Source organism: Electrona antarctica (assembly GCF_951216825.1).
Source record: "Electrona antarctica genome assembly, chromosome: 24".
Taxonomy (NCBI): Eukaryota; Metazoa; Chordata; class Actinopteri; order Myctophiformes; family Myctophidae; genus Electrona; species Electrona antarctica.
This window is the reverse complement of record NC_136803.1, coordinates 7687231-7698257: the sequence shown is the minus strand read 5'-3', so window position 1 is coordinate 7698257 and position 11027 is coordinate 7687231. Positions and strand designations below refer to the sequence as shown.

Sequence of the window (11027 nt, the reverse complement as noted above, 5' to 3'; positions counted from 1 at the left end):
TTTCGCTCCTAATGCCACCAAAATGTGGAACGCCCTACCAACGGTCATTAAGACATGCAAATCCCTTGACTCCCTCAAAACCGCTCTCAAAGGGCACCTACGGATGGCTGCAATTTGAAACTGGCCCCCGTAAAATCTGAATCCCCCACCCACCCCTTTTCCCCTCACTGTATGTTTTCTTTCCCCTTTTTACCTCCTTTATGATGATGATTTCCTGTTGTTTCGCTATATAGAAGTGAATATTTGTATGTCTCTAAATGTTATGACGAATTGAACAAGGTGGACCCTCTTGTAAACAAGTCTAGCGCTTTATTGGTCGTCCGCTCACAGTTAACAGTTTTTTGTATTGAGTTATGCTTGAAATGTACTGTAATTCTGCAAACTGTTAATATATACTTCAATCAATCAATCAAATCATGTTACCAAACACACTCACAGATAGGACGAAATGAAGATTAAAAACACGCAAATGTGTAAAACAGTTGTAAAATCCTACAGCTCACATCATAACGGTTAAAGGTATATTCAGTGATTTCACTTAATTCAAATATCACTTTTTTGTTCTTCTTTTTTGGATAATCCTCCCTACTATAAAGTGTGCTGACCATATAAGGAGTTCCTCCCTGTTCCCAGTGAGCCCCTGGGGTCAAAAAACCCTAGTTTCGGTTTGGGCTTTGGGTGGCAAAGCCTTCATCCAATCAGGATGAGAGGGGCCTTCCTCCAATCATGATCGAGTGGGGCAGGCCTTGGTGCACGTTCTGTTGGTCTGTTGTACTTCCCCCACTGTAGAGCGTGTGCATGTGCACATCTTGTTACCGGGGCGGACCGGGTTTTTTTCCAAATCACTGAATGCTCCTTTAAGTTTATGTAAAAAGCACAAGCTCTGCTGCTGCATTTTTTTAAGTGGCACAGCCCCCGTGTGCGTGTTTTCATTCCACCCAAACACTACACCACCAATTTTACTGATTAGTTCTCCTTTCTCTGGATGAAGGGACTGTTAATCAGTGAAATCAGCCCGTGTAGTGTTTGGCCTGCCCTGCTACGTCATTGAACACCAGTACAAACAAATAGGCTACACAATCAAAACGTCATTATTCCGACCTCTCAATATTCTGACCTCCCATAATTCCGAACTAACACTATGCCAAACCTTAAAAGAAAGCAAACATTCTTTGTTCGGTACTCATACAATAGTAAGGTACAAAACACTGAAGTCCTTAAACCAGAAACCTAACCTCCGTCTTAATCTGCCACGTAGGTCACTACTCACTAACCCTAACCTCAGTCTTAATCTGCCATGTAGTCACTAACCCTAATCTCAGTCTTAATCTGCCACGTAGGTCACTACTCACTAACCCTAACCTCAGTCTTAATCTGCCACGTAGGTCACTACTCACTAACCCTAACCTCCGTCTTAATCTGCCACGTAGGTCACTACTCACTAACCCTAATCTCAGTCTTAATCTGCCACGTAGGTCACTACTCACTAACCCTAATCTCAGTCTTAATCTGCCACGTAGGTCAGATTTATGGGCAGTCCACTTATGGGCAGTCCCCCCAGTGACAGGGATATGCAAGAGTGACGTACGAGCAAAAAGGCCAATGTTTGAGTAAGGCCAATGCTAAGAATGACAAAGAATGCCTGCCTCCCCCTGGCCAGCCGGGGCGCCTGATGGAGGGGAAAGGAACTGGTTGGAATAACGTGCTCCTTCCACGCGCTACGTCCAACCAGGGAAACTCCCCCCTGTCAGGTGTAAAGGAGCAACTTGGACACTCAGGCATGAAGGAAGCATGAGTTCAAGTCCGTTGCTCTCCCCATGTCCCCCATATATGGGGACTAGGTTGGCGGAGGGTGTGTAGAGCCCAGGATCACATTAGATAATTGACACAGGGGTAAAAAATGGGTTACAAAATTGTGGGATAAAAAAAAAAGAATGACAAAGAATGACAGCAGGTAAAGGTGTCACCATGATCCCACAGGAAGCCAGCAGACCTTCACAACCTGGCGCCAGGGACCAACCCTCCCTTCCTCACTTTCCAAGGCGAGGTCCACACCGACGTCAACAAGATAGAGGAGTACTTGGAAGAGATGCTGGCCCCACCCAAGTAGGAGCACATTAACACACACACACACACACACACACACACACACACACACACACACACACACACACACACACACACACACACACACACACACACACACACACACACACACACACACACACACAATATAAACGCTTAAATACACAAGACTGTATAACATATTACTGCACTTCTATTTCCAGGTATCCTAAACTCGGAACAAAGAACCGTGAATCCAACACAGCAGGAAATGACGTATTTGCCAAATTCTCAGCCTACGTGAAAAACACCAGACCAGAGAAAAATAAAGGTTGTGTACAGTAACAGTTCACAGAACATTTCATTTTCTTATTTCAGAACGATTGAGCAGTTTAGATGAATAACAGTCTAATTCCATACTAATTAATTATCCCTATATAAATCATGGAGAATAACTAAGGGGTCAGGGCAGATAGGCCTTTTCAGGGAGGGGTCAGAAAAGGAATTATGGACTTAGATGGTTATTCATCTCAACTGCTCAATTATTCAGAATCATAAATTCATAGCTTCGCTGTCTGTCTGTGTGTGTGTGTGTGTGTGCACGCGCGTGTATGTGATGTATCTCTCTCGTGTACAGTATGTGATGTATCTCTCTCGTGTACAGTATGTGATGTATCTCTCTCGTGTACAGTATGTGATGTATCTCTCTCGTGTACAGTATGTGATGTATCTCTCTCGTGTACAGTATGTGATGTATCTCTCTCGTGTACAGTATGTGATGTATCTCTCTCCGCACCCACTTGATCCTGTCAGATTTGGAGAAGAGTCTGAACAAGGCTCTGTCTAAGCTGGATGAATACCTGCTGAGTCCTCTGCCCGAGGAGCTCCAGGGGGGACGCCACGTCTCCGAGGGAGGCTCCATGCGCAGGTTCTTGGACGGAGACGATCTCACGCTGGCCGACTGCAACCTGCTGCCCAAGCTTCACGTGCTCAAGGTGAGCCGTACGTCTGTCGTCAGGAGGTCAAAGTTATACGGTTGCATTGATGTGATTTCATTTGCTTTCCATTCAATTGAATGAATGAAATCGTTGACTAGATTTAATTACGTTCTGTTTTGTTTCATATCGATTCAGTTTTATTTATGTGTTTAAGTAAGTGTATGCCACGAATACATTCTGTAGCCTGCTTAAAAATGGCTCCACTCCACTCCCGTGCACAGTGGGAGTAGGGTGCAACGTAGTGTAGGCTCCACTCCACTCCCGTGCACAGTGGGAGTAGGGTGCAACGTAGTGTAGGCAGTGGGAGTAGGGTGCAACGTAGTGTAGGCAGGGTTCTTCCCCTGGAAGGATAGGACTGTGGAGGTCAGTGTGCACTGCAGCTGGATAGGAAGGATAGGAAGGATAGGACTGTGGAGGTCAGTGTGCACTGCAGCTGGATAGGAAGGATAGGAAGGATAGGACTGTGGAGGTCAGTGTGCACTGCAGCTGTCAGAACCTGTATGTCTATTGGTGATGTAGGCAGAGCTGGGTGAGGATTGTTGTAGCTCGGTGAGGAGTGTAGCTAGGCTAGGGTGCACCAGGCGGGTAGAGCTATGGTGGTCGTTGAGGAGTGTAGCTAGGCTAGGGTGCACCAGGCGGGTAGAGCTATGGTGGGGTGGGTGTTGAGCTCAGTGAGGAGTGTAGCTAGGCTAGGGTGCACCAGGCGGGTAGAGCTATGGTGGGGTGGGTGTTGAGGAGTGTAGCTAGGCTAGGGTGCACCAGGCGGGTAGAGCTATGGTGGGGTGGGTGTTGAGCTCAGTGTTGAACTAGAGGAGTAATGTTGCAGGACTATGGAGCACCACAGGCAGGTAGAGGTGGCTTGGAAAGGTGGGTGTGGACTGTGGAGGTCAGTGTGTAGCTGTTAGACCCTACAGTAATCTTCTACTGTTGGTGTATATAGGCAGAGCTGGTGGAGGAGTCTAGCGGTGCTTAGGTACACCGTAGGTGGTTGGAGAGCCTGGTTCTTGCAGTTGACCAGATGCAATTTGAAAACCTCCAAAAATAATGATATTTACTGTATATCAATGACATACAAGTTAAGTATAAGAAGGTATTACATGCTAATAGAGGAAGGGGGAAGTCAAATCTTGGCACCACACTGGTTGTGCGGCTGCCTACTGCCTGCTGCCAACCTAATGTCTTGGCAAAACAACCACCACTGTATTTAAGCATCCGTCTCTGTCAGGAACAGCAGAGAGTAGCTTGCCACCCCCACCTAAATGGAGCGGGCCCAGTGCACATAATGTTATGGACTTTAGGTGAAACTGTTTATTGAAACACAGTAAAATATAATAATGAAATAACTGAAGAGAGTGGTTCTTCTCCCTTCTGGCTCCAAAACGATGGAATACACTTCCCATTGCAATCAGAACTGCAGGCTCACTGAGTCTCAATCCTCCGCCGTAGTCTGAAAACCCACCTCTTCAGACTCCATCTTAGCCCGTAGCACTTGCCCTAGCTTTGACAACCTTACAGGCGTATGCAATTGATTGATTGATTGATTGAAGAATGTATTAACAGTTTGCAGAATTACAGTACATTTCAAGCACAAACTCAATACAAAGGCTGTTAACTGTGAGTGGACGACCCAATTAAGCATTACACTTGTTTCCAATAGGGTCCACCATGTTCAAATCATCAAAACATTTAGAGACGTACAAATAGACACTTCTATAGACAGAACAGGAATTCATCATAGGCTCAACAAACATTCAGCAAAGGCTCAACTTATGTAACTTAGATAGCATTTTATGTAGACAATAGACATAGCACTCTATAGTGTATACGCATAGGTTCATAGATATTCCAATGTAAGGTTCTTAGCTTAAGTATGATTCATGATGACTATTTTATGCATTTGATGTATTACCATGTTTTTGTTCTTGTTTAATGTAAGTCGCACTGGATTGAGAGCGTCTGCTAATTGCCTTAATTGTAAATTGTGTATAAGGTATGGTGCAAGCATTCTGTTTCTGTGCATTTCTTGTCAGTAATATTGTTTTTCCCCCCTGGGATTACTATAGGTGGTGTCCACGAAATACCGCAACTATAACATCCCGTCTGAATTACGAGGGGTGTTGCGTTACCTGGAGAACGCATACGGTCGCGATGAGTTCACCAACACCTGTGCTGCCGATGTGGAGGTCGAGCTGGCCTATAAGGACGTAGCCAAGCGTCTGGGCAAGTGATCGCATCCAAGTTCTAACCAATTAAGCGTTAGAGTTAGACCATTCTCTTCCATTTGTGTTGGAACCATTTTAGGCTGTGACTGAAATGCCCTCCTTATTACATCTGAATGCACTATTATGTCATTTTCTTTTTTCTTTTTTTTTTTACAACTTCAAATAACTTTGACTAACTTCAAATTCAATTCAGTTATTTGTGTGATTTTTCTTGTAATCCCTTTATAGATTCGCCTGATTTAAAGCAACTTAAGGGAATGTAGACTGCTTTCAGTCACAGCCATAGCCTTGATGAATTGAACATGGTGGACCCTCTTGTAAACAAGTGTAATGCTTAATTGGGTCGTCCACTCACAGTTAACAGCCTTTGTATTGAGTTTGTGCTTGAAATGTACTGTAATTCTGCAAACTGTTAATAAATATTTAAATCAATCAATCAATCAATCAATCAATCAAAAAAAGCCTTAACCACTTAAACACTTTTTTACTGTTTTGAAAAACATTTTAAAATAGTTCAACTAGCCCATCTACATCGAGACATTGTGAGCTTGTAGATCGGCTATTTGAACTATTTTAAAAGGTTTTTTTAAATAGTAAAAAATGGCTAAATGAGTTTAGGGATAAGGGTTAGGGTTAGGGTTAGGGTTAGGGTTAGGGTTAGGGGTGGCGCAAGATATAGCCCTCTATGCTTTTCGCCATGTACTTGGTTCTCTCTTTTTTCCCCCTAGACAACAAATCGCGAAATAGTCCATTTACAAGCTCTGAGCTTGTAAGTTTGCTATTTTCTGCGGCTGTAGCAGGCAACTGTCGCAGAATGTCACTGGCAATACTGTAGGTCAGATATGCTGGAAATGAATCCTAATAACTGGTCTCCCATGGAAGTGTGCGTACCGAATGCTCTCTCAAAGTAAAGCCTTGGAGATAGACATTCCTCAGGGCAACACCCAGAGATGATAAGCCATGTAGAAGATTAGATCAAATTCCTCAAGGGATCAACAATCATTATATCGGACCAAGCTCTAGCAAGGATATTGGAATGGTTTCAAATGTTGTAAAATATCTCGACTGTCCTGTTGCTTGAAGTACATAGAATTTGTACATAGATTGCAGAGTGGAACTGTCTGCAAACATCATCTCTGGAGAAAAATCTGAAATTCCAGATCTTATATCTGGATTTGATGCAAATATGATACTTGCCTTAATCTATTGAGTATTGACAAGAATTACTTTACTGCCACATAATTAATATAATGTCTCATGCTCTTCTCAAATCTCATTTTACAAGAATGGGATTCAATAAGCTGTAATTTAATTATTTTACATGTTTTTGCTTTTTCCTTTAATGAAACTCTGTGAGATTGTAAGCAGTGTTTGTATATTGCAGGGTAGCCTACATCAAATTGTTGGAAAATTGAAGAATGTCTCGGCCAAAGGGATTTCTCTCTGTATGTTCATTAGTTCATAGTAATTACTATGACTGTATTACCACTGTGGTATTTACTGTCTATCAAGGCTTTTTGTAGATGTAAAGATTTGTCCCATATTTTAAAGGAAACAATTCACTTCACCGTCAAATATTTTGACTTATGCACTTTCTAGAATAGTTGATGACTTGTAAATGAAGAAATATTGTTTTTTGTTTGTTTGTTAGGGTGTATGTGTGGCGGCGGGGGGTACTTTCCTTTACCAATAAAAAGGTGGATGTATATTACCCCAATTTATTAAGTATAATCTTTAGAGCCTCAAGATACAACTCATGCTTGGCAGTCTCATAAAAAGTATCATCAATAAAGCAGAGCACTTTATGAACAAACTTGTGGTGGTTTGAGGGTGCAAGGCTGACCTCATACTGCACATTAAACCTCATAAAAAAAACATCCCATCATAAACAAAATTATGGCAACTGACTAATTTCCCAACATGACATCAAAGAACCAAGATTACGAAAGAATAAAAGTGCATGAAGGAACATAAAAATGCATGTGCTCTATAAATGTATTTCAAAATAGACTTTGCTCCCTGGAAATTCATTTTCATAAATAGATTTTGCCCACTATATTTTCATAATCTGCATGTAAGTATCCATGTTATATTATACTTTTTGCCTCCCAAAATGGGCTCTATCATGGCATGTGCTTCTTTTCATACATTAATGTCATTATAATTCAATGAGTGCCTTAGTGAAAATCAAGCTCCCATCTGCCTTCGAACCTCTTTGTCTCTATAAAGTAATGGACTGCAAATATAATGCGAATATGAACGATAACAGTTGATCTTGTCAGAGGATTTTGTGTACCTTAAGAAGTCATGACAGTGTGGTCTCACTCATGTATTACTATTAATGTGGTGTCATCATATCTGTAAATGATTGTAACTGTTCATGTTCTCTGTGATTTTTGAACCATGTGTGTAATGTATGCTCCTATTTGAATATTAAATCTATTTTCTCAGACATCGAGCTTGAGTGATGGAGTTCTACACTGAAAGAATGGAAGGAACTTATCTTGGTGTGTGTGTGTGTGTGTGTGTGTGTGTGTGTGTGTGTGTGTGTGTGTGTGTGTGTGTGTGTGTGTGTGTGTGTGGGGGGGGGGGGTGGTTTGGAGGGTGGGGTGTCGGGTGAGATATAGGGCAGTATTATGCGTGTCTTAAGTACCAGGTCTTATGACTTAACTTAAGACCTGGAGGTGTGGTCAATGCTGTTTGGCCACTCAGAATAGCCAAATGGCATTGATCACGCCTCCAGGTCTTAAGTTAAGTAATAAGACCTGGTACTAAAGACACGCATAATACTGCCCTCAGAGTCTTGTATGGTTTTGAATACAGCCCCAGTTTAATCAGTAGAGAGCATTGCCTTGCTCTGCAGTCGAGTAGTTAAATAATGGCTAAAATCCACAATTATTCATGCAGGTAATTTTCTTTTCTATTTTCTATTTAATGCTTGTTATTTGTGTGACGCATTTTCCATCTTTAATTGTCACTGCAGCTGTAACAAAAAGTAGACCACCTGAATTGATACAGACTCAGAGATATCTTCATTATTATACTGTTAAATCAGTATCATAATCTTTACTCTTTTCCATGGTTCCTACTACAATAGTGGTTCACAAACTTTTTATTAAAATGCTTAAAACCCATACTCAAGTGAAGTACAAATAGGTACTACTCTCTTACTTGGGTACAGTACTCAAATATATTTAGTTAACGTCCACCTTTACTATTTATTGGATATGATTAAAATGCCATGTGAGATTTTGTAGCCTAGCTGTGTTTGACATAGAATGAATGTGAAACTCACTTTGAATCTGATTAAATTGATTAAACTAATTAAATTGTAACTTTAAAATTGGAGAGCACTTTTGAAATAAAATCTCACAAAGTTTCTTTACGTGAAGATCATATATAAAGAACATATAACATCATGCCTCATACATGCATCATACAGGCCTAAAGAATAAAACACCCCAAACTATAAATGAAATGAATCAGGAATAAATCGGAATATAAACAAAAATAATGTTAAATTCAATTGTAGGCTAAACTATTGTTTTTAAACAAATATGCATTATGCTTTACATTACATTATGCTGGTCTGTTGTGGTGATATATTGACCAGTAGATGGCAGCAAACACATAGAGTTTGCTATGAGAGTGCAGCCCTGCACAGAAATCATCGCATGGGCATCTTGTTAGGGAGAGTCCCATTTGTTGTCACTCAGTAATCACACGGACGTACAACATATACAAGACATGAAGAAAATATATTATGCCATTTTCAAAACTTAGTGTTTAGTGTATTATCTGTTTTTGAATAAAATAAATAAAAAAGGTCAGTCTGAATCGAAGCTGATTAAGCTGTTTTTTCCAACTTGGTATCAGACCTATGATAGATAAAAAGTCAATACAATAATGGAAGCATTTTGCATCATATTCCCTGATAAAAAACATAAAAAACATAATTTATAGATATGACAGGTAACCTGAATAGAGGGCACCTGAAAACTCTGGGCACCATTTTATTATATGTATTTATTTTACTTTTTTTAATTTACGCAGACAATTATTTGATAATTGGGGGCCAATGACATGTAAGGCCTAATAATTCTTACAATTGCTACAAATTGTCAATGCCAGGCTTGCCAGTCATTGGGGCATGTATAGTCTGATAAGGATATAGCCCACAGTAGTATGCTCAAATCATGTATGATTGATTGAAGTATTTATTAACAGATTGGAGAATTACAGAACATATCAAGCACAACTCAATACAAAACTGTTAACTGTGGACAACACCATAAAGTATTACACTTGTTTACAATAGGGTCCAGTGGGTCCACCATGTTCAATTCATCATATAGCCTACATTATGTTTTCAAAAGCATATACGTTTTAATTCATTTTATTCTATATTTTTTACAGTTTGGGGAAAAGGGGAAAAGGGTGCCACAATGTTTAAGGTGCCGCTGAAATCCGGCTTCTCTCGCTAAGTATAATTAAACATATAAATAAAATAAATACAATAATTCGATTTCCAGAACACCCCCCCCCCCCCCCCCCCTTCAAGTGTAATTTTACGTTTTCACCGGGGGCATTAACACACACACGGTCCCCTCGGTGCGTCGCGAGCGAGCAGAGAGAGAGAGAGAGAGAGAGAGAGAGAGAAGAGAGAGAGAGAGAGAGAGAGAGAGAGAGACAGAGAGAGAGAGAGAGAGAGAGAGAGACAGAGAGAGAGAGAGAGACATAGAGAGAGAGAGAGAGAGAGAGAGAGAGAGAGAGAGAGAGACATATATATATAGAGAGAGAGAGAGAGAGAGACATAGAGAGAGAGAGAGAGACAGGGGGCAGGACTCCCATCAGCCCTCCTCCTCCTAGCTCAGTCAGTGTGTTCAACACACAACACAATAACACAACGCACGACACGGCGGCGACATCCATTCACATCACCTCTTCTCTCTCTCTGTATTTACTCTCTCTCTGTGTCTGGGGACGCGCACAGCACGGTGTACAACGCGGAGGTAAGTGGCAATAATAACGGTTGTTGTTTGATAAAAAACGGCTCTATTGCGAACACAGAAAACGAGGTTGAGGGGGCGCAGTGTGCAGTCGTGTGTTTTGTATGTGTCTGTGCGCGCGCGTGTGTGTATTGGGGGAGTGTGCGACTTGTCACTGCGGCTGGCTGTGGTGTGTGTGTGTGTGTGTGTGTGTGTGTTGTGTATTGTGTGTGTCGGAGCGTTGACTTCCATATACAAATTCACACTTCGTCGGCTCGCTCCATTGTATGTGTCAGAAAATGTGGTATTATCTTCGCCTGGGAGGGAGGGAGAAAATACAATACAGTGTCAACGGGGCGCGGGTTGAATGAAGAGCCGTACGTCGCGAGCGAGGGTGTCTGTCTGGCCAAAAGCCACACCGTCGTGCTGCTATTAAGAACGTTATTATTATTAACGTCTAGCTAACGTTCAACCGCTAAAACGTTAACTGAACACAAGACAAGAGCCCCCAGCCGGCCAGGTCCAGTGGCCAGAGAGAGCCAGCCCATTGTGAACCCGGGTCCCGGACATGTTGAGGACACCAAGGTTTTTATGTTAGAAATGTTGAGTATATATGGGTCCCATTGTTGTTATCATCACCCGCCGTATATATCTCAGTTAGCTCTGTCTGTACACACACACACACACACACACACACACACACACACACACACACACACTAATCGAGCATTTGTACACTCTTCTGAGTTACAGAC

General features: G+C 41.7%; 2 protein-coding genes across 3 annotated transcripts in view; both read left to right on the top strand.

The window, feature by feature from the left end:
• Positions 1-5568, top strand: part of clic5a (chloride intracellular channel 5a) — an 8863-nt gene extending 3295 nt beyond the window's left edge. Inside the window, exons 3-6 of the mRNA XM_079495179.1 lie at positions 1981-2106; positions 2289-2395; positions 2878-3059; positions 5126-5568. Of these exons, the coding sequence (XP_079351305.1) occupies positions 1981-2106; positions 2289-2395; positions 2878-3059; positions 5126-5290 (580 nt within the window). The 3' untranslated portion in view covers positions 5291-5568. The remainder of the gene's footprint in view (positions 1-1980; positions 2107-2288; positions 2396-2877; positions 3060-5125) is intronic.
• A 4605-nt stretch (positions 5569-10173) lies between these two features.
• Positions 10174-11027, top strand: part of mgat5 (alpha-1,6-mannosylglycoprotein 6-beta-N-acetylglucosaminyltransferase) — a 189054-nt gene continuing 188200 nt past the window's right edge. Inside the window, exon 1 of one of the 2 annotated variants that reach the window (XM_079495416.1) lies at positions 10174-10296. The gene's annotated coding sequence lies outside the window, so the exon portion shown is untranslated. The remainder of the gene's footprint in view (positions 10297-11027) is intronic. The other variant, XM_079495417.1, reaches the window with a different exon arrangement.